A 24,050-nucleotide genomic window follows, 5' to 3' on the forward strand; every position below is an offset into this window, starting at 1 on the left:
GAAAAAATTAGCAAATATTAATTTTTAAGACAGAACAAATTACTGTTATCTGTAGTTGTCTGTGATTTAGCTAATTATCTGCAACGTTTTAAATCCATATTTTTTTTGCAAATTACAGCAAATAGCTGTAAAATGAGGTTTTTTGTTATGAATTTAAATACAGTAAAATGTGTAATTTTAGGGTCTAATGTTGAAAAATCTCAAAGAACTGTTCATAAAAGTTCAGATTTTTAATGTAAACTTTACTTACAGGTTTCTTTTTTACAGTCAACATATAAATTAATACTATTTCTGTGATTTTATTAGATATTTAAAATCTGGAAAATAGCTTTTTTTTGGTTTTTTTTACAAATGTTGAAAAAATATATAATTTATTTAGAAAATAATAAATACTATTTAGAGAAAATGTGATTTTTCTATGTGGACACCATTAACAGTTTTTAACCTTGTTTTTTGCCGATATCAGTGCGGTAAAATGATGTAATTTTGAGGTCAAAAACTGTAAAATCAATAAAATGAAAGCGGCACGGCTCAGAAACTGTGAACAGAGCAGCAAGCTGTTGGAGATACATTCAGCATGGAGAAACATCTTTCTACTGATGATGAGCAGAGACACAAAACGGGACTAAAAAATGTCCGTAATGACTCAAAAAGTGTCATTTTGGATAAATTCTGAGTCATTTTTAACTCGTTTTAAGGAGTTCTGGACACTTCCTGGGTCAATTTTAAAGATACTTTAAGCACGGTGAAACAGTAGAGAGTAGAGAGAAACGTTGAGTTTGTAAAAATGTACGTAGTAAAACACCTGCAGAATGTAGAGCTGCTATTAAAAACCTGTGTGGAATGAAGCTGGACATGTGGATTTGGCTGAACTGCAGGCAGTGTTTGCTCAGAAAAAAACATTATCAAAGAAGTTCTACTTTCATTTTGTCCTTCTTTTATGATTTACAGCATCATAACTGTGTTTATGTAGATGATTGAGTTCTAGTCATTATTATTAGAAGTATGGGGCTTTATATTGCTTACGTTTTTTGTTCCTTTTTGCGATTTTTTTTTTTCTTTTCCTTGAAATCCCGTGTTATTATTGTGCTGATGAAAATAAACCTCCTTTTAGATCCAGGAAGGTCACTGGAGTCACCTCAACGTAAAGAAAAAAAACACCAAAATAAGCTGAAACCGCAGAGAGCTGTGAGGTTCAATCTCCGGTTGGGACAGAAATCGATCAGAAGCTGCAGATATTTTGATCAGAAATTAATGGATTTGGAGGAAACCTTCAAATCCCTTCGAGGCTCAGCTTTTAATCACACATATTGAGACGAAATGTTCCGCGACCTTCGGGTCAGTTATGTAACGGGAACGTTTAACGTGCCGCTGACGCAACAAACGGCACCGTTTCAGCTCCAGAGTCGCACAAATCAAAGTCCTCTTCATCCACGCTTAAACTCATCGTGTTCTTCATCTTCTCCTGCAGGTCAACGTCTTTGTCTTGGGAAAAACGTTCCTCGTTCTGGCCCGAGAGCTCTGCATCAACGCTCCAGCTATAGGTACTAAACTCCACCTCTTTTCTGCTGTCATGTGCCTTCCGCCTCATATTTGATGCGGAATATGGGGATAAATTATTGTGAAAGAGCCGCAGCTACGAGTTATTTAAACCCTCTGAACCAGAAAACCCACCAGCAGGTCGGAAAGACGCGTTTTCTTCTAAAAAATAACAAAAATTACATCACATGTTGTGAAAAATAACCAAAAATGAGCTTCAAATCATGGTATCTCATCAAAATATTGATCCAAATCTGACAGTTTGCTGTTTTTTATCACCTTACATTCCTGGAAATATAAAATATTTAAAATTAAAGCCCTTTACTGACCTCTAAATGTGCACAGTGCAGCCAAATGAAGAGAAAATGAACAAAATTATAAAATTAAAGTCTGATTAAGCTCTGATTCAGCAGATATTTGAGGGTCTGGATGGGAAATTTTAAGCTGTATGATGTTAAAACACCTGAGGACCTTCTTGAACCTTTGTCCACTGAAGGTTTGTCCGTTAGACCCCTCCATTAATCCATCCAAAGCTGCACAAGCTCCACTAAACAGCAGTTTAAATGTGGAAGCAAACCGCTGATGTTGGGTCTGCTTACTTAAAACAGAGCTTTGCATGTCAAATATATCTAACATATTGTGTCTTTCTGATTTTAATGCAGATTTACTGACTCCTGAATGTTCTCAGTGCAGCTAAAATCTGAAAATAAATGTCAGAACAAGCTCTGATTCAGCAGATATTTGAGCTTTAGGATGAGAAATTTAAAGCTCTATGACTTTCCAGTAATAAATGTTCACTTTAAAACACCTGAAGACTTTCTTGAACCTTTGTCCACTGAAGATATGCCCGTTAGACCTCTCCGTTAATACATCCAAAGCTGCACAAGCTCCATGTTTCCATAGAACTAAACTGCAGCAAACTGCTGATGTTGGGTCTACTTACTTAAAACAGAGCTTTGCATGTCAGATATAACTGAAATATTGTGTTTTGTTGATTTAAATCCAGATTTACTGTCTTCTTAATGTGCACAGCGCAGCTAAAATCTAACTAAACGTCAGGTGGAGCTCTGATTCAGCAGATATTTGAAGGTTGTGAAAAGAAACGTCGAGCTCTGTGGCTTCCAGCAAGAGTTGTGCACTTGAAAAATGACCAGAGGACCCTTTTGAGCCCTCAGCCCCTGGAGTTCTGCCCATCAGACCCCTCCATTAATCCATCCAAAGCTCCGTGTTTCTGCTGCAGTTCCTCCTGCAGTAACCAGAGGGCGCTGCAGCCCCTCTAATCCCCGTCCCTCTCCCCAGATGACATAATGATGTGACATCTGCGCGTTGGATCACATTATAACCTTTATGTTTCATCGTCAGGTGTATAAGCATTCTTGTACAGAACACATCTGGTCTCTAACAGCATCAAGCTGTTGACAGTTAAATTGTATTTTACAAAAAGACACAACGTTTCTGAGGCCGTCCTCTCAAGTGCAAAACAACTCAACCAGATTTCTACTTGTTTTTTTTTTTGTTTTTTTTGCATTTAGAATCATAACACTACATAAAGTTTGCTCCTGGTGTAATATTGCTGCTTTGGACTACAGTAACAACATCCTAGACAGACTTGCAGTTACATGATTTGAAGCAGTCCCTACTTGTTCCAGTTGTGGAGCTCAGCGTGATTACATAACCGCGGATCACTGTTAATGTTGTTCCTACAGCAGCCGCAGCCCTCCAACACAAGCGTCAGAGCAAATAACGTTAAATCAGCTTCTTAAATAAAAAAATAACATTAAATTAAATAAGATAAAACGACAGCTCCGCAGCTTTTTAAAAGAGTCTCTCAGAGAACTAGCCAGGCCATTTAGTGTGACGTTACTCAAGTGTCTTTAATGCTACATTACGTTGAAGGCTGGGAGGGAGCGTCCGTCTGCGGCTCACGCGTAGAACACCAGCTCTGGGATCTGTCCTCCCTGGACTCCGGTCCCGTTGGTGCTGTCCGACGAGCACTGGAACTGAAACGTCACCTTCCCACACTGCACCTCCGTCATGCCCTCCTGGCCGAAGTAGCTCAGCTCGTTGCCGTCCAGCACGGCGCTCACCGTGTAGAAGGCGTCCTGCTCCACCTGGACCGGGTGCTCGAACCACACCGGGAACGTACTGCTCGACCCGTCCGACACAAACTTAGTGAGGTTCTGCGCCAGGATCACCCCCTGTCTCTTCAGCTCGATTTTCACGCTGTACTCGGCCTTGCCGCCGCTCGACCCGTACAGCCCCAGACCGGCGATAAAGATCCTCTTGTCCACCGCGAACTGAATGCTGTCGCAGCGGCCGCGGTAGCGCCACTGATTGCTCCGGTAGGCCGAGGACTGGAAGCGGTGGCACCTCTGAGGAGCCAGGCCCTTCCTGGCGCTCAGAGGGAAGTCCAGCTGGGGCTTTTTAGCCGCCGTGTACCACAGGAACACGTTGTGCGTTTCCTCCAGCGTCAGGATGTCGGACTGCGCCGCCCCGTTGGCAAACTCCTCCAGGCTCATGGTGGGGATCCGAACCAGAAACAGCGCCTTGCCCAGCACCTCTCTCTTGTTGCGGGTGGTCGGCCCTAATCCCTGCCTCTTGCACTCCGCCGCCGCCCAGTTCATGACCGCCTCGAACACCACCACCTCCTTGGTGTTGAGCGTCTCCCTGCGCAGGATGATGTCCAGCGTCTGCAGGTCGATCTCGCAGAAGCCCTCGGACCGCAGCGCCAGCTCGGCCTGGGCGTCGATCACCTCCCAGCAGCGCTGCGTCAGCTCGGGCTCCTCGAACAGGCGGCTCTGGGACAGCAGCACGCAGGCGTTCTTGGCCTCCAGGCTGGTCTCCAGGAAGGTGACGCAGGCTTTGGCCAGCGCCGGGACGATGTACTTCTTGGCAGCGTACAGGGTGGCCAGCACCGTGTCCGCCTCCAGGTCGATCTCATCGCTGTACATGTACCTGCAGGAAGGAGAAGAGCCTTCAGTTAGGGAAAAACAAACCTACTGGCACTGATGTCCACACAGATCATCCAGTAAAAAGACGTAATATGAGCTGCAGCAAAATGGAAGAAGACTGTTTGACGACTAGACAGTCCACAGTGCTTTCTTAAAAACACTACATCAGAAGTTTCCAACAACTTTTGGTGTCAATGATGCTGCAAACATGGGAGGACTGTTCATAATGGACATGATGACTCCTCCTTTCATTTCTGTGTTTAAGTGGTTGAGTTGAACCTCATGTTGGACCAGTGTTCACCTGTTTTAATTTAACAAGACTCAACTAAAAGAAACACTAAATGACGTCAGAATTAACAACTTTTGGAGAGATTGTGGCCATGATGACTTTCTTTCTACAGCAGATCCACACAAGTATAGGAAATTCTCAAATAATGCTCTGTAGTTATTGATGTGGGCTGTACTTTCCTGAAGCAGAGCTTTGCATGCCAAATAGATCTAATATATTCTGTTTTAAATACTGTCAGCGAAACGTGCACAGATCAACAACTACTTTAAGAAACAATATCTGAGCCAAATAACCAACTTTGAAGGCATTTTCTGACATTTTATGGACCACATGTTGGGTTTTGTTATCTTGAACTGGCATTTTATACACCAAACGGTTCTTTAATGAGTATATTTTCTGGTTTCTTTCGTCTTTAATCGCAGTAAACTCATTATTTTGTGTGCTGTAGACTAAATTTCGCATCTTGAGACCTATTGAGAGACATTTTTCACCTTTTACCTGACATTTTATACACTATAAGGGTTCTTTAATAAGTATATTTTCTAGTTTCTTTCCCTTTCTATTGCAGTAAACTGATTATTTTTTGAGTTGTAGACTAAATTTCTCATCTTGAGACAGAATGAGAGACATTTTATACACCAAACGGTTCTTTAATGAGTATATTTTCTGGTTTCTTTCCTCTTTAATCGCAGTAAACTGATTATTTTTTGAGTTGTAGACTAAATTTCTCATCTTGACAAACAATGACAGACCTTTTTCCGAACATTTTATACACTAAACAGTTCTTTAATGAGTATATTTTAAGGTTTCTTTCCTTTTCTATTTCAGTAAACTGACTTTTTTGGGGGGGCTGTGGGCTAAATTTCCAAATGGGTTGGGAGAGAAATGATCATCTTTTTTATCCCAGAAAGACCTGAATGACGACTTCTCCAAAAGGCCCAAAAGTCCACTGTGCCGTCTTAAGCCAAAGCTCCTGCGCGAGCGACAAAAAGCAGCGATATTTATAACTACTAGTCTGTTTCTACTTGAACAAAGAGCGCTGAGAAAACCAGCAATTACAGAGCTGCTGCTGCCTCTGCTCTCTGGCGCTCGCAGCGTTTTGGCATTCGCCTCTGCTCAGCTTTGGATGAGTAATAATACGCTTTGAAGTGACACTGACTGCGCTTGTCATCCCTGCTTCTGGTTGGCTCGTGTGAGGGGCGAACGGCGAGCGGCTTACTTCAGCAGAATTAGAAAAGCAGCAGGTTCCACATCTGGGATATGGATCTCGGACTCCTCCTCCGCCAGATCGCCGTAAAACATGGCACAGAAGACGGAGCTTCCCACGGCCAGCACATACTGGGAGGGGAGGAAGGAGGAGGAAACGTGCGTCAGAGGAGTTCAGCAGGAGCTCGTCTTCTACAAACTGCTTCCCTGCGAACACGTTTAAACTCAGACCGGGTGTTTGTTTGTTTACCTTGTGCGCCGGCACCTTCTGCGATCCCCCCAAAGGCCCGACGATGAAGTGGACGTCAGCCATCAGCTCGTTGTTGAACATCAAGGCGTTCCTAAAAGAGCAGAGCAGCAGTTTTTTTTAATCATTTTTGATTATAGTATAACACCCAGTCCTCCCACACTGTGTTTACCCGGAGACTCTGGTTATTTTGGCTGCAGAGGACGGCTCGCTGCGTTCCCAATTAATCCCTCAGCCCGTTATTGGGGGGGGGATGTCATTTTTAACACGATCTATCACAGGTTCCCAGAGCGCATGGTGACATTTTTAAATGTCTGGTTTTGGCAAATCAACAAATGATATGAGGCTAAAAACAAACGATTAACATTCGAGGGCTCGTGCCACGTCAGGTTACAAAACAGCTGATTGTTTGCTCACACAGTTAGCATTCAAGCTAGAGTTTAGCATTTTTAGCTACTTATAAAGCAGGAATAGTCCAAATGTAGGCGACTGGAGCTGAGGCTAGCTGCTAGCTGTAGTGGTTTTGCTTTTCTCAGAGATGTTATCACTAAAGCTGCAGCTATTCATCGATTAATCAACTATTCTGACAATAAATAATCAGTTTGGGTCATTTTTTTAAAGGAAAAATGCCAAAATTCTCTGATTTCAACTTTTAAAATGTGAATATTTCAAAATTTCTTTACTTCTCTGTGACTTTAAGCTGAAAATCTTGTGGGCAAAACAAGATATTTGGGAATGACGTGTTATTAATCTGTAGCAACACAACCAGTTCTTTAGAATAAACAACCACCGATGTCAACGATGAAATGAATCTACAACTTTTCTGATCATTGAACAACCAGTTTGAGTGACTTTATAAAGAAAAACAGTCTAAACTCTGTGATTTTAGCTCCTTAAATGTGAACATTTTCTGGTTTCTCTCCTCCTCTGTTGCAGGCAACTGATCATTTTTAGGTTCTGGACCAGATTTAACAGATGTTTCTCAGCTTTTTCTTACATCTAATGGAAGAAATGGCTCTTTAATGTGAATATTTCCTCTTTTATTGCAGTAAACTGATTATCTTTGGGCTGTGGACCAAATTTGTCATCTTAAGAAACACTAATGGATAATTTTCTGCTTTTTTTTTCTGAATTTTTATGGACCAAATGTTGGGTTTTGTTATCTTGAACTGGCATTTTATGCACCAAATGGTTCTTTAATGAGTACATTTTCTGGTTTCTTTCTTCTTTAATCTGATTATTTTTGAGTTGTAGACTAAATTTCTTATCTTGACAAACAATGAGACAGTTTTTCTCACATTCTATACACCAAACAGTTCTTTAATTAATATATTTTCTAGTTTACTTCCTTTTCTATTGTAGTAAACTGAATTTTTAGGCTGTGGGCTGAATTTGTCATCTTAAAAGATGCCCATTGGGCTTCTTACATTTCTTTATTCTGGTTTCTTTCCAGCAGCAAACTGATAATCTGTGATTTGTAGACAAAAACTGCCATCTTTGGAAACCCTAATGGACATTTTTCACTTTTTTTCTGACCTTTTAGAGACCAAATGGTTCTTAAATGTGAATATATTTTAGTTTCTTTCCTATTTCAATGCAGTAAACTATCTATCTTTGGGATGTTGACAAAATTTGTCATCTTGGGAAATAAGTGGACATTCTTTACTTTTTTCTAACATTTTATACACCAGATAGTTCTTAAATGTGAACATTTTCTGGTTTATTTCCTCTTTAATTGTAGTAAACTGATTATTTTTGGGTTATACACTAAATTTGTCATCTTAAAAATTATCCATTGATGTTTCTTACCTTTTTTTCTGATATGTTATAGACTAAATTGTTCTTGAATGTGAATATTTTCCAGTTTCTGTCCTCTTCTATTGCAGTAATCTGGTTAGTTTTGAGTTGTAGACTAAATTTGTCATCTTGGGAAACACTGACAGACATTTTCAGCTTTTTTTCTGACATTTTTTGGACCAAAGGTTTGTTTTTGTCGTCTTGAACTGAGCCTACACCTGCATCATATCAGACATATCCAGCAGGTGTTATTTATAGACGGATCCTGGAGGAATAGTTCCAAATAGAAGCCTCTCTGCAGCTTTCTCCTCTTTGCAAACTCTCCGTACTGAGCTGTTCTGACTTTATTAAGACTTTGGGCCACTTTGGCGGACATTAGTGACATTTTACAGACGGATCCGGTACCTCTCTCTGAGTGTGGGGTGGCTGCACTGCCAGCTGGGTGGGTCTACGTTGTTGTTGTTGATGTTCTGCTGGGTGGTCGGGGTGGTCGCCGAGCTGCTGCTGCTGCTGCTGGCCTGACACACCGGCGCCTCCTTGGTCTTCTCGGTGTCCGCCACCGTGGTGCCGTTGGCCAGGTTGGTGTTGTTGGTGTTGGCGGGGTACAGCTCCGCAGCCATCTTCTCCTTCTGCTGCTGCTTCTTCTTGCTCGACAGGGACAGAGTCAGGATCTCATAACAGACCGGCAGCCTGCCCGGCAGCTTCTTGGACTTTTTCAGGGTTTCTGGAAGTAGCAGGAGGTACGTGAGACACCTCATGATCCGGCCATGATGGAGCAACCTGCAGTCTGCCGTTGGCATCGGCACAAGAGACCGGGCTGCTTCGCGTTAGTTCCCGGTGAGCGGACTCGCTTCGGGGGTCGACACGGACGGAGCGACGGCGGACGGTTTCTTGTAATTCGCTCCTATAACGCCGCTTTAAAACGGCACCGACAGCCAAGTTTACCCTCCGACATGTAAAATCCGTCCAGGCCCGGTGGAGTCGCTTCCCTCCTGCGCGTCCAACTTCGACCGCAAACACTTTCGCTCGGCTCCCTGGCGGTCAGCTCATCCTCCCGGACCGAGGAACGTCCTCCGAGCGTCGCCTGTTTTCCCTTTTCCAGCGAGTGTGTTAATCCGGAGAGTCGCCGCTGCTCCTCCCGCCGCCTGGAGATAATCCTCACCGATATTAGTCCGTGTTTCACCGGCTGTCCACCGACCAGAAGCCCGCTGCGCTGCCCCGCTGCCTCCGTCCTCCTCCGCCGTAAACACTCATTTGTCGGACTTTTTCGGCTCCGCTCTATTTTTTCTGATTTTTTTTTTTTTTTTTTAGTCGTGATCTTCTCGGACGCCCAGGGCTCGCCGAGGACCAATAAGAACCACGCACCGCGCCGACGTCAGCAGGAGAGAAGCTCAGCCCCCAGCAGCTCCGCAGAGTACGTCACCGGACAGACGGGCTGACTCCGCCCCCTGCCGGTGACCAGCAGGGCCGGATCCAGAGACAGTGGAGGCCGAGGACCGAGGGGGGAACCCGGACACCTTCTTATAGAAGGGCTTTAGGGGACATTTTAGCTCCATAATACGTATATTTTCTGTTGTTTTGGGTGATTTTTACAGTCTTTCTGTGTCTGTCTGAGTTTGTTTTGTGCATATTTTGTCGTTTTGTGTGTCTTTGTGGTCATTTTGTCGGTTTGTGGTTTTGTGTGTTTTTGTGGTCATTTTGCAACTCTTAGTGGTCATTTTTTTTCTGTCTGTTTGTGGTTGTTTTGTGTTTATTGTCATGTATTGTCTCTTTGTAGTCATTTAGTGTCCCTTTAAAAATGTTTTGTGTGACCATGTGATTGTTTTGTGTCTGTGTGATTGTTTCGTCAGTTTTTTTGTCATTTTGTGTGTTTTTCCTGTCATTTCGTGTTTCTTTGTGGTAGTTTTATTTGTTTTCTACTGTCCTTCTGTGTCTCTTTGGGTTTGTCTTGTCTAAATTTTGTCATTTTGTGTGTCTGAGTTCGTTTTTGTGTCTTTGTGTTTGTTTTGTGCATATTTTGTCATTTTGTGTCTTTTTTTTAATCATTTTGTCCTGTGGTTGTTTGTGTTTTTGTAGTCATTTTGTTTGTGGTTGTTTTGTCATTTATTGTCTCTTTAAATGTTTTGTTTGTCCATGTGATTGTTTTGTGTCTTGTTTTTTTCATTATATTTTTTCCTGTCGTTTCGCGTTTCTTTGTGGTTGTTTTATTTGTTTTCTGTTGACCTTGTCATTTCGTGCCCGTTTATGATCGTTTTGTCTGAGTAATTTTGTATTTGTCCATGTGGATGTATTGTGTGTCTTTATCATTCTCTCTCTGTTTTGGGCATTTTTGTCTTCTTATGTTTGTTTGTTGTGTCCCTATGATCATTTAGTGTCTTTGTTGTTGTTTTGTGTGTTTTTGTGGTTCATTTTGAGCACCTTCTGTTTGTTTTATGTCTCTACATGAGTGTTTGAGCCCAAATCAATGCACTTTTTACTACAGTATAAGTTAGATTGTACTCTGATATATATTTTTTGGTGTATCTTTGTTATTCCTGCAGAAAACCGACCAAACGGACAGAATGAGCTCATGTCTGAATGTTTCAACTCAGTGGAGCTGAACATCAGAGAATACTTCACTAATCTAAAGCGTAATTAGGTTTCGTGTCTCTTTCCAGTGTTGCCATTTATTAAATTAAATTTATTGGAGAAAATGAAACTGTGAGACTTGTTCCTGTCCCCTCCACGGACCAGAGTCGGTTGTAGTTTTGGATTTTGGAGCGGCGTCCCTCCGTGTGATAAAACTTTAATGCTATTCATGCGGCTCTGCTCCCTCGGCTGATTGAAAGGAGAAAGTTTGCGGCCCTTCTCTGGAGGTGGTCAGAGTAATTTTGGGGAATGTAGGTGAGGTAGGTGGAGGGAAAGTAGGAACACGAAGAAGGTAAAGTGCAGCACTCCATCACAGAATGACTCCTGGGCTGTTTGAGCGCCGCAGATTGATTACACTCGACAGCGGAGGAGGATTTGAGGTGGATTTTTTTATTTTCTCAGCCTGGTTCTGCTCGGCGATGACCAGCTCTGCAGACGTATCATTACACGGTGAGGGGGAAGGGATCGGCCTGGATCCGATTACCAGCTTTCCACTGGATCGCTCTCCAACCGGAGACTTCAGAGATATTCGACTCCACCGTCACAGTCTCAGCACCAAACTTTAGTTTTTGTCTGCAGTGGAAACAGGATTCCTCCTAATTTCATTATTAACCCTCCGAACCCCAGAGGGTTGAAAAAAATCACCCAAATTACACCAATTATCGGAAGCAGAAACTGTAAAAACAGACACAATCGTAGGAGTTGCAACTTTCTGACAGTTCAAGAACGAATCCTCTCCAATTCTGCTGGGAAAATTCCAACTACATTTAACCTAAACATTAACATACGTTGTCAGAATCCTTTTATGTTGCATGTTTATTCAAAAACGCAACAAAACGAGCAATCCGAGATTTCTGACCTCCGCCAAGGGAAGATCCTTATCCGGATCAACACAAAATTTGAATGGAGTCTTCCCTGGGCCAAGATCCACCTCTGGTGAAAATTGTATGAAGATCCGACAAGTAGTTTCCGAGAAATCCCGTCCACAGACACGCACACAGACAGACAAATAAATAAACGGACCCGATCGCATAACCTCCTTGGCGGAGGTAATAAAATCATTTTATCCTACTGGACGACATTTAACTCAGAAATTAATCAGATCAAACCTCAGAACACCTGCTGCAGGGTTTAATGTAATATTTTCGTCAGAAATTGTCAATTTTCAACCTTTTAAGTAATTTCGTGCATCTGTGTGTATGTTTTATGTGCCTTTGTGGATTGTGTTGGCATTGTTTTCATCGTTTTGTGCATTTGTAGATTTATTTAGTGTGTTTTTGTGGTCATTTCGTGCCTCTGTCGTTGTTTAGTGTGTTTTTGTGGTCATTTTGTGCCTCTGTCGTTGTTTAGTGTGTTTTTGTGGTCATTTGGGGTCTCTAATTGTTTAGTATGTTTTGTGGTCATTTTGTGCCTCTTTCTAGTTGTTTAAACAACTTTTTAATCTACATGATGGGTTTCAGGGTTCAGAAGTTAATATTTACATGTTATAAAAAGCAATAAAACTCATAAAATACTCCAGAAATGGGGTTGTCAAAGCTTCTATAAAATCACTGTCTTCTGGATTAGCATCCTGACATCTCTACTTACTGCAGCTCATTTAGAGACTACATTGAAAATGTTCCTAAATCCTCTGCAGCTGTTTGTTTTATAGCAGTTTATTAAAACTGGTTTATCAGGGAAGCTAAAAGAAGATTTTAAATTAACCCTGTGTCTTCTCTCGTCCAGACCCCTGCCTGTACATCCCTCGCTTCGCTCAGCTGCTGGAGTTTGGAGAGAAGAACCACGAGGTGTCGATGACGGCGATGCGACTGGTCCAGAGGATGAAGAGGGACTGGATGCATACTGGACGGAGGCCTGCAGGACTCTGTGGAGCAGGTAAAGTAGGTGGCATATACCGGCTGTTGTTAACGCAGGTTGGTGGTGTTCTTCAGGACGGGAAAATGATTTACCCTCAATTTAAACGCTCTCTGATAAATGGAGGAATTTTCACAATATTTTAAAGCACAGACGTCTTTCAATCCCTCTATCAGTTATCATTTTATAATTTATGTTGCTTGCTCTGTAAAGTACTTTGATTTGAAAGTGCTAAATACATAAAATTCTTATTGCTCTGACAGGTTTGGGGGTTCTGACGTTAAATCTGCTGATTATTTTCTGAGTTATTCATGTTTTTTTTAATACTAGAAAAATGCTAAATTATACCTTAATATGTTTTGTTTTGTTGAACCAGCAAATTTTGGGATTAAAAAAAGGATTAAAAAGATCTGCTTTTGGATTTTGAAGTTCAAAGGGTTAAATTTCAAACAGATATTAAAAAAATGACATCACAGATATGGCAGTAGGAGGCAAAAAATGCAGAATACAGGAGGAATATTAACTTTCTGTGTGTTCTATCTTATATTTTATTATATTTCTATGAATAAGTGACAGTATGAGACTGAAACACTCAGTACGGTGTTTAGTTTTGAGGTGTTTTCCACAGTTCCACCTTAAAGGCTGAAGGACGAGGCAGCCTGCAGTCCGCCTCCACACAAAAACAGTTTTTAAAAGGAGTACCAACAACACTAATATTATGCAATGAATTGCAGCGCGAGCCTTGAAGGGGAACACTTATATAACCGTCATTAGACTTCGCTCTGGAGCCTGTTAAAAGATAGATGCTGCTGCTGCTTCCATCCAGCAGCTGTTAGGAGTGAAGTGGCGGCTTTTAGCTCCACTGAGGACTTTGGCAAACACTTCACCGCCGTCGCCTCCAAACCAGCAGCTCCTGAAGCCGCCGCCGGCTCCTGAACGCAGCGTTAGCCTCCTCGTTCATCACTTTAAAGGGTCTAAAACGCTCGTCTGTCCTCAGAGAAACCAATCGCTGTGTCCACTCTGGTGTTCGCATCAGATTTCGGAACAAACTTTTCCTTCTCCCATCCGAGTCGTTTCCTCCTCAATGATTTATGATGAGCGATTAATTATTCAGGCGATGCAGCAGAGGAACAGAGAAAATTAAAACCGTGAGCGTAAACATGCAGGAAGCAGAAGAAGCTGCTTCGGCTTCAGGTTGACGACGTCTGAGCTCAGATGTTTCACACCAACTGCAGCAGAACATTCAGAAAGTAGAAAAGCACTCGGATCAGTCCTCCTCCAAGGCTGCTCATTCCCCCATATGGCATTTTAGAAATGCAGCATCTGTTGATTAGTTATTGATGATCAGAAATCACAGCAACATAGAATGTTGAATATAGATGTACCCACAAACAAAATGACCTTGCTCTGAGCACAGGTGTGTGTTATACATGTGTACGTTATGTACGGATGCTGAATCATGTGACCTAAATACAGCAGGTCCTCGGTTTATGACGTCCTCGACCTACGGCGTTTTGAGATTACATTGCTGTCTCCCATGAATTTATTCAGAAAGTCTTGTTCCATTGTTCCATATACGGTGTTTGTGACAATAAGACAAATTTTGCGCAGGAACTAGTTGGCGAACGGAGCGGACGACACTATACACGGAAGACGACTTTGTTTACGTTCACTGATTGTACGCCACATTGCTGTGTGCTACATTCGCTTTCTTTCGTTTGTGTTGATTTTTTGGAAACTTTTTGCCCTTCATTATGGCTCCCAGGCAAATGTCAGACTCTTCTGATGGCAGAGCTTCGAAGAAAAGCCATCTCCATGGAAACGCTCAGAAAAGGGCGAAACACTGACGGGCGAAAATCGTGTTATGTCGGACTGTCAGGACCGAATTCCGACGTAAGTCAAGGACCTCCTATATGGAGCGGGTGGCAGGAATTGATGGAACTCAAACACCCCCACAATCTAATCAATTAGCCGCATCACTGCCAAAATCTAATCACTTGGTCATTGTGTCATCTCTGACCTTCTGTGAAAGCTTCATCCGAATCTGTTGGTCTGTTTTAGAGTAATGTTGCTAACAGACAGATAGACGTACGCACAGATAAAGTATTGTTTTCATTATTTGTTGGTTTAATGTCGTCATGTTGTGTTTTTCTCAGCTCTTCTCGTAGCCGCTCGTCTCCACGACTTCCGTCGCACCATCAAAGAAATCATCAGCATCGTGAAAGTTTGTGAAGCGACGCTTAGAAAAAGGTCGGTGGAGGAAGTTTGTGGAGAAATAAGTTTAAAAAAAATTTAATATTTGAAGAATTTAGTATGAAAATCTGGTGTTTTTGCCAAAACGAGCCCCATATTTAATAACTACTGCATTAGACTGATACTTTTGTAAATCATCAGAGTTTTTTTGTGTCGAATCTTAATTTACGTTTAATTTCCGCCTCAGATTGGTGGAGTTTGAGGACACGCCCACCAGTCAGCTGACCATCGAGGAGTTCATGAAGGTAGATCTGGACCAGGAGTGCGACCCACCATGTTTCACCGCCGGACTGAAGAAAATAAAAGCCCAACAGGTGAGAATTCTGACACCAAACTATCACCAAAAACACTTTTTATCATCTTTATGTTCGAGTCGAAAATCAAATAGCTTCAGCACCAACAAGGTCGCCTTGTTCTTTTATTCTGAAGGGTTTTTTATTCAATTGTAATTTCACTGCTGGTTTAAGAAAAGTCTTCTTTGTCTTTTCCCTCCAGCTGGAGATGGAGCTGAGGAAGAAGATCGATGAAGTCTCAGGTATGAAATCCTTCATCACATTGGAAACATCTAATTCTGTTAGTCGTTAAAAACACGGAAAAAGACAAAGTTTGGTTGTTTTCTTCAATGCTGTTTGGGTGAACTCGACTAAAATATAACTAAAGCTCAGAGAGGAAGGAGCTCCTTGGTTTTTACATGATTTCATTTCTCCACAGCCTGCAATTAACCGTCCGTTAAGTTACTACGTATTATGGCGTAATTATGGATCGGAGGAGGCCAATTCTCAGAAGAACACAAAAAGCCAAACTCTGCATGTCTAATTCACATCATTTTAGGGAAGAGTTGCTCCGTCTGCTCCAATTCCTGCTTTCCAGGCTTCATCCAGGAATCTTTTTTTAGTCCTGCTGATGTTTTCACTTTTTCATGAACGCTTGAAACTTGGTGCAGAGTTTGGAAACTTGAACGTTTACAGAAAAAGAACCAAAACGCCTTGAAAGACTTTATAAAATTAGGTATGTTGCTTCCTATATTTTTATCCAAACACGTTTTCATGGTCAAGGATTCCAATGATACCATTTATGAGAACATTTGGTCAAGAACAACAGTTTACATCCACATGTAAAGACCATCTTTATCATGACAGTCTGGAGTTCCCAAAGACTCCTAGGAATCAGAATTTTCTCTGATTGAACCATAAAAGCACTTGAATCTTTGTCTATGAAACATAATCATGCATTTTGGTTCTTTCATGGATTAATTAAAGGTCTTCTGGAAATCTGTTGGATCAAAAATATACATACAGTAATCCCAATATTTGGTAAAATTTATCCATTTCCACCTCACTTCAGTTCCGTTTTCTGTCTGCAATCTTGTGGTTTATCTTTGACTCCTCTGGACAGAACTGGTTCAGTTCAACTAAACTTATCTTGGTTCTTCAGGTTCTTGATGGGTTTAAGTCAGGACTTTGGGGAGACCATCTAGAACCTTCATTCCAGCCTGATGGAACCATTTCTTTACTACGTCTGATGTGTGTTTGGGCTCATTGTCTTGTTGAAACATCCCACTGTGTCCAAGATCAACCTTCTGCTGATGGTTTTAGGTTTTTCTGAAGAATGTGGAGGTAATCCTCCTCATTCTGTGTGAAGCATCCAGAGATGATACTGCCACCACCCTGCTGGTCCATGACAGGGAAAGTGGGCGGATCTTTTTACCTCATAACGCCCATCATCAAGCAGAACTAAAAGCTAATATTAGTGTCTTAGCAAGACAAACGGTAGCTTAAACTACAGCTGACTGATGAAGGCTTGAGCTGCAACATTTAATCGACCATTAAAATCTTCTCACTATTTTGATAATTCCTTGGTTTGAATAACTTTTTTGTCAATGGTTTTCTTCAACAGATGAAATTCAGGAATATCAGGATGAAATCGACGCTGAGCTCGAGAACAGCCGACCCAAACTGAGAGGGATTTACGCCGCCTACACTAGAGGTGAGTTATTCCAGAAGTCATCTTCAAACGTGTTCAGGTGCTGGAGGAGGTGGTTTTTCGGAGGGTAGGATGGGATTTCTAAATGTTCAGGTTTTTAAAAATCTGCATCTGCAAACAGTTTGGTTTTGGTTGTAGTTTGTGCTCAATAATAACACAAATTTGGTTTTGTTGTCCGTTTTTTTTAGAAGGAAATGTTGCACTTTTGATGCCAATTGAGGGGAAATATTAAGCCGTTAGTTGTTCATTGGTCAAATATTAACTTAATAACCAGCAATTTTGCTAGTTGATAATTTGGTTTGAGTAGTTCTTTGACATTTTTTACCATTTTCTGACCAAACGGCTAAAAGATTAATCTGTTCAAAGTCAAAATTCTTTGATTTCAGCCTTTTAAATGTGAATATTTTCAGGTTTTTTCCTCTTCTGTGACAGTAAACTGAATATTTGGGGACTTTTTTTTTCCAGAAAAAGACATTTGTGGTGTTAGAATTTGGATATGTTTCACTAACAGATGCTTGATTTATCCATAAAAGTCCAAATTCTTTGATGTCACCCTCTTAAATGTGAATATTTTGTTTTTTTTCGTCTTCTGTGACAGTAAACTGAATATTTTTAGATCTTTTCTTACAAAATAAGACTTTTGTTGCATCGATTTTGATATTTTTCAACATATTCAGACAAAACAGATCTAAGATTTATCTGTTCAAAGTCAAAGTTCTTTGATTTTGGCTTCTAAAATGAGAATATTTTGTGTGTTTTTTTTCCTCTTCTATGACAGGAAACTGAAAATCTTTGAGTTGTGGACAAAACAAGATGTTTGTCATGTTGGGATTTTGATATTTTTGACTGTTTTCTGACCAAACGGCTAAAAGATTAATCTGTTCTAAGCCAAAATTCTTTGATTCCAGCCTCTAAAAATCTGAATATTTTCATTTTTTCCCTCTTCTACGACGGTAAACTGAATATTTTTGGATTTTTTTTTTACACAAGACATTTCTGTTGTTAGGATTTTAACGTTTTTTTTTTTTTTTTTTTTTACCATTTTCTGACCAAACAGCTGAAAGATTTATGGAGAAATCAATCCACACATTAATCAACAATGAAATAAGTTGTTCGTCGCAGCTTTATTGAAGGTTAAACCAACATTTTCTCGTCATTCTGAAGTCTGCAGCTTCAAAACGAACACAGCAGCAGAACCTGATCCAGATGTTGGCTGGTTTAGTGAAAATGATCTTGTCACCTCCTGACGCTCTTTGTCTTTATCTTTTCTACCTCTGGCTCTTTATCTGCAGCTCCATTTGTCTTTTCCTTCTCTCTCTAACCCTCCAGATATCCCCCCGTTTCCTCCCAGTCGGGGGTCTGCAGCTGCTTCCAGTAAATTCCTCCCGTTGGTTTTCTGACTCGTTTTAATCACGGCTGATTACAGGACAGTTTTAATTATGACGGCCACGGCTCCCATCCCATTTATTTAGTCAGAATGTGATCATTTATCTCAGTTTGTAGTCTCGGAACAGAATAGTTTCACTTTTTTTTCTTCAGCTCTTTATATCAGCATCTCGACCGTTTTTAACTTCCTATGAGCGGCCGTGAAAGTTAAAAACAGTCCAGATGTTACTACAAGTGTGGAAAACGTGAAATTATTCTGGTTCCATGATCACATTTAGACAAAATAATTGGGATTGTAGTTGTTTCTACGACATTTGTAGTTGAAAATGAAGTCAACAGTGAACAAAAATGTGGAGTTTAAAGGGTTTAATGACGTATCTTTGGTTTAAAATATGTAAAAATGTTGGGAGAAGTTTTTTTCCAATTAAAAGCAATCCAGTGGAGAGAAAAAAAACACATTTTTTCCACTGAGAGCTGCCACAGGAGTTAAAAATGGTCCAGATGTTGCAACAAGTGTAGAAAAAGTGAAATTATTCTGGTTCAAAAATAATAGTTGGACAAAATCTATGGGATTTTAGTTATTTCTCTAACATCTGCAGTGAAAATGTGGCCAACAGTGAGTAAAAATGTGGAATTTAAAGGGTTTAGGAGCACATTTTTGGTTTAGAAGATGTAAAATGTAGGGCTGGTCTGAATAGTGGTTTCTGGCCTCCGAATATTCGGGCCCTATTAAAGACGAATTTCCGAATATTCGTATTCGTAATATCCGGATACTGACGTAGCGACAAATATTCGGGATATTCCCTTTTTTTTTTTTTTTTTTTCCCCCCAGTGTTTCATCTGAGAAGTGATTTGTGAGTTGGTTTTTAGAGTCTGCTGACAAGAAAAAACATCTTTAAATAGGATAAATTCAACCTGATTTAACTCTATTTGTTCGTCTCTCTGCAGATGTTCCAAACAGTGACATGCTCTCCTCGTCGTCAAAGTCGGCAGACGGTGAAGAACTCGAGGACAACGACGAGCTCCAGGCCGTGGCCAAACACTTTGGCAGAGATCTGGAGGAGCTCACTCTGGAGGCTTTGATCAAACTGGAGCAGAAGAGGCCAGAAGAGGAGGAGGAAGAGGAGGAGGACGTCCCCAGGAGGAAGGGCCCGTCGCTGGAGTCCATCCTGGGACCGATGCCTTCGTCGGCCACCCTGGGCCTCCGTGAGTCCATCAACACCTGCACGGAGAAGGAGAACGGTGAGTCACGTTTAACCGTTTCCTCCTTAAAACTCGCTCTCTGATTGTTGATTTAACTCTTAAAAACTCATCTCTGTGTATGAAGTTATAAATGTGGAGTTTTCTTCATGTGAATAATAATTTACTGCCTGAAAAAAGGTAAAACTTGATTTTCTTGCCAAACTATTTCATGAAAAAACACAGTTTCCAGCCTTAGTTTTACATAATGTGTGTTCTTTTTGGCTAAAACCAGTGGAATTACCTACAAATATGGCCGGTTAATAATATAATACCAAAAATCCAGCACCATTCTGAGTAAAAATGCTGTTTGTTGAAGAAAAATCCTAAAAAAACAACTTTTAATGCTGTTGTTTGTTGAAGAAAAAGCCGAAAAAAAAACTTTTAATGCTGTTGTAACAATAATAATTCAGTTTCAAGTTTGCATCTGATCAAGTGGAGTTTTTTCTTTAAACTTTACCCAAAAAAAACAAACATTAGTCCACCTTCACAGCAAATAAATGTCATTTTATTTTTGCAGAATGATCTCGTTTCACATCGCCAGAAACTAAATGAACGAGACAGGAAGAGTTTGCTGATTTGTGCAGCGTTTAGATCGTATTTGTTTTTTTGTTTGCACCGTTTTTAGATTAGTTTTCTCAGATCTTCCTGCTTTGTGTCAGCAGAACGATCCAAACTTCAGTGAATCAAAGATTTAACAGCATTTAGAGACAAGAAATCTGAAGAATCTGCTGCTGGTTGCAGTGAAAAAATGAGGTCAACGCTGAGTAAAAATGTGGAATTTAAAGGATTAAATGACACATTTTTGGTATAAAGGAGTCTTGGGAGAAGTTTTAATTCAGTGTCATTTTGTAGTTCATGACTCCTCAAGTTTCCATGTTGGGTTGAAAAGGCTGAATCTTATTTTTTCCAATTAAAAACACTTTTCTAAACCAAAAACATGCCATTAAAACCTTTAAATTCCACATTTTCACTCACTGTTGGCCTCATTTTCCACTGCATCTGTTCCAGAATGTGAACATCACACCGTCTGGTACCTTCCTGTATCTCCATAATAATCCATAATCACGTCAAAGAATTCGCTCTCAGGTTGAATTGTGATAATTAACTCGGCTTGGCGGAGCTCTGTGTGAAATTCGTCCTCCGTTATTATGTTTTTATCCTTGAAGGGAATGTGTGGGAGAAGCTCTCAGCCCTGATGTGGCTTTTTAGGCTGGTCTGTGTTTGAACTCGTCTGTCGCCTTTTTTTGGACAGTTTTAGGAGCATTCCTGTTTTGTTTTTTGTCCGATTTCGTTCACTTTTCCCATTTTAGACTCTTCTCTCCCTTAAATTCCTTCTCTAGTTGTTGATTTAACTCTTAAAAATGCATCTCAGTGCGTCAAAGTTACACATTTACAGTGTTTTTTTTCACTGAAAATAATGTGTTCCTGTGTTAAAACGTGATTTTCCTACCTTTATAATATCATTTCACTTAAAAACAGAGTGCCTCGGCTTTTTATCGGCTGTCGGTTGTGCGGCGATGTCGGGTTTATTCAGATCATGTTTTAAATATTTCTGCATCCACACATTCACCATCCTTCAGGAAACAGATGTTGGCATCTGGTCTCCAACAGTTTGTCTTATTTGATGTGCTTTTTATAGTTTTTTTTTTTTTCAAATTCCTGTGAAGACCAGTGAAACCCACTGACTTTTATTTAATAGACTCTGTGTGAGTTTAATTTACCGTTAACATGAACTGAAATGTGGAACAAACTGAACCGAGGTTTTGATGGAAAGAAAACGCAGAAAACAAACCGTCAGACCGATCCCCGCCTCCGTCGATGTCATTATTAACAGTTACTAAAATAAAGCAGGGATCCATCAGTGAGGCGTATAATTAGCTAATTTCACCAGTAGGACGTTCTGAACCTCCACATCTGTCTGGTGATGGATGGAGCAACACGATGAGGAAACCTGTGATTTGATGTTTTTGCGGCTCTGGGTGGAGGTGACGTGTGATTTAATGGATTTATACAGAAATGTATAGAGACAGATTAGAGAGACTGAGAGGAAAACAAAACCTGCTGGATCAATAAATAAAGTCAGCATGGCTCAGAAACAGTGAACAGAGCAGGAAGTAGTTGGAGATACATTCAGCATGGAGAAACATCTTCCTATGACCTCCATTGTTAATATGTGGACACCTAGGGACTAAAAATTGGCTTGAAAGTCTCCAAAATTAGGGACAATTGGTCCAAATTCCTTAAATTGTGACTTGGAAATTGCGATCTTTTGGTAAGCTGTAATTTTCGGCGAGCTGAATGTAGTTTTGGACAGTTTTTAACTTCTTTTGGACAATTCTTAAGTCAATTTAGACATTTTTCTGTTACTTTAGAGGAGTTCGAAGTTATTATGGGCAAATTTAGAGTCAGTTTTATGTTACTTTGGACAAGCTTCAAGTTATTTTCAACAATTTCACAGTGAGAGGAAGTAAAAACCTAATGGATCAATAAATAAATGTGGCATGGCTCAGAAACGGTGAACAGAGGAGCGAGTTGTTGGAGATACATTCAGCATGGAGAAACATCTTTGTACAGATGAACAGAGGCTCAGAATTGACCAAAATGACTCTAATTATCCATTAAGACTCAAATATTGTCTTTTTAAATCAATTTGGGGTAATTTTAAACAAATTTCAGGTAATATTCAACACTTTTTCACTTTTTTCTTACATTTTCAGCGTCCTTCAGCTGGTTAAAACGGAAATAATGTGATTTTTTTTTTGCCATATTCCATCTATTTTCTGCAGCGCTATCGGCTTAAATCTTCCTGTCGTCTGTAAAAACATCCGTATGCGAGGTCAAAGCAGCCATTAACCTGATGAAAACGTCCTTCAGTGATGGCGTCATGATGGAAAAACGCGGCAGAGCCTCTGAACCATGAGCTCTTATGCTCATTGTAAATGTGTCTCCTCTTTCTTTTTACTGGTTTTGTTGGAGAGTGACGTTAGTTTGAGTCATCTCTGTCGGTTTGTGTGTCACGAGGCTCATCGTTTGCGGCCACAGCTGACAGAACCGGCATTAAAAATGAGAAACGGGCTGATTGAAGGCTTTAATTGTTGGTTGGTGGGTCTGGAGGCCGACCTCAGCGGGGAGCTGTATGATTAGAGGGGAGTCACTCAGTCCCCCCAGTCTGACTCTTTCTTTCTCCTCATGGAGGTTTAGATTAGTTTATTTATATTTATGGTGTTGAAAAGCAGTCATTTGTGGCAGCAGAGTTGAGCTTTGCTTTAATTACAGCCAGTTTTCACATTAAAACATGATAAATAGCGTCAGTTTTTCCATCTTTGTAGATGTTTGCAGCTTCATCAGTGTCTTTCTTTTGCTTTTCAAGTCACTTATGAGCATTTAAAGTAGTTTATTTACATTTGCATGGTGGGAAAAGGACATTTGTGGCTGCAGATTTCTTTACTCAGTTAGTTTTCACATTAAAAAATGATAAATGGCGTTAATGTTTTCATGTTTTGTCGCCTTCTTTAGGTGTTTGCAGCCTCATGAGTCTGACTTTTTTCGCTTTTCGAGTCACTTATGAGCATTTAAAGTAGTTAATTTACATTTACAGGGTTGAAGACAGTCATGTTTTTACTCGTAATCACTTTTCTGCATTAACAGTTGAAAAAAATGTTCATTTGCTTACTTTTTCTGTGTTTTCAGTCCTGTTTTTCTGCCTCTACATGTCACATATTGACATGGATTCCATCATGTGTAACACAAAAAGCGTCACAGTGAATTTAACTCCAACGTTTTTTGCTGCTGTCGTGTTTTTCCTCGCTGTGGGTTCCTTTTTCACTGCATTATAAAGTCCTGTACCTCCATGGAAACAGAACAACCATGAAGAAGGAGAGAGAACTAGAACAAGTCATAATAGTGTAAAAAACAGAATAAAACTGGAATTTCTTTATTATTTTATCGTACAAAAAGCGTTCACAGGTGTTAATGTGAAAACGTGATCAGTTTTTACATTCATGTCTCGTTTAGTTTGTCATCTGTTGCATCCTTGCAGTGTTTGACTGCTTTTATTTCCTCTAAAACATTGATTTAGTTATTTGAGGCTGAATACCAAAGAAAAACACAAAAAATCTAACCTTCTGCATGCGTTCCGATTGCATTTTTTTTAAATTAACCTGAAAAATGTCAGGTTTTCATCTGCAGTCAGTCCAATTCGCATCACAATACCTGAATTATTGAGCTAATTTACACGTCACATCTTAGTTTTCACATTAATCTCTCATTTAGATGGTCATCTGCTGCTTCTTTGCAGTGTTTTCAGTCTGATTAGTCTTCCTGTACAACACTGATTCAGTTATATGAGCTGCAATAAAAACAAAAAACACAACAAATTTAACCTCCTGCATGTTTCCGTTGCATTTAAAAAAAAATCTGTTCAGATTGTTTGTGCAATTAGTCTAATAATCATAATTAGCATCACAATACCTGAATTATTGAACTATTTTTTGTCTCACGTCTCAGTTTTCACATTAATTCCTCATTTAGTTTGTCATCTATTGCTTCTGTGCAGTGTTTCCTGGTTGATTTAGTTATTTGAGCCGGAATACCAAAGAAAAACACAACAAATTTAACCTCCTGCATGTGTTCCGGTTGCATTTTTAAAAAAAATCTGTTAAGATTGTGTCTGCAA

General features: G+C 40.3%; 2 protein-coding genes across 3 annotated transcripts in view; one reads left to right on the forward strand and one right to left on the reverse strand.

The window, feature by feature from the left end:
• The window catches only part of brf1a (BRF1 RNA polymerase III transcription initiation factor subunit a), a 129,006-nt gene that overhangs the window by 26,561 nt on the left and 78,395 nt on the right, over nt 1-24,050 (forward strand). For both annotated transcript variants that reach the window (XM_051957835.1, XM_051957838.1), the window contains exons 6-12: nt 1,472-1,544; nt 12,383-12,532; nt 14,668-14,761; nt 14,952-15,078; nt 15,260-15,299; nt 16,661-16,750; nt 19,082-19,375. In XM_051957835.1, coding sequence (XP_051813795.1) covers nt 1,472-1,544; nt 12,383-12,532; nt 14,668-14,761; nt 14,952-15,078; nt 15,260-15,299; nt 16,661-16,750; nt 19,082-19,375 — 868 coding nt within the window. The remainder of the gene's footprint in view (nt 1-1,471; nt 1,545-12,382; nt 12,533-14,667; nt 14,762-14,951; nt 15,079-15,259; nt 15,300-16,660; nt 16,751-19,081; nt 19,376-24,050) is intronic.
• Nucleotides 2,871-9,317, reverse strand: LOC110955891 (BTB/POZ domain-containing protein 6-B-like). The gene is made up of 4 exons (XM_022201049.2): nt 8,435-9,317; nt 6,236-6,326; nt 5,999-6,117; nt 2,871-4,494 (listed from the first exon to the last, which is right to left on the reverse strand). Exons 1-4 carry the CDS (start codon nt 8,827-8,829, stop codon nt 3,462-3,464), a joined length of 1,638 nt encoding a protein of 545 aa, XP_022056741.1. The 5' UTR covers nt 8,830-9,317; the 3' UTR covers nt 2,871-3,461.

The sequence above is a fragment of the Acanthochromis polyacanthus genome, chromosome 1 (genome assembly GCF_021347895.1).
Source record: "Acanthochromis polyacanthus isolate Apoly-LR-REF ecotype Palm Island chromosome 1, KAUST_Apoly_ChrSc, whole genome shotgun sequence".
Taxonomy (NCBI): domain Eukaryota; kingdom Metazoa; phylum Chordata; class Actinopteri; family Pomacentridae; genus Acanthochromis; species Acanthochromis polyacanthus.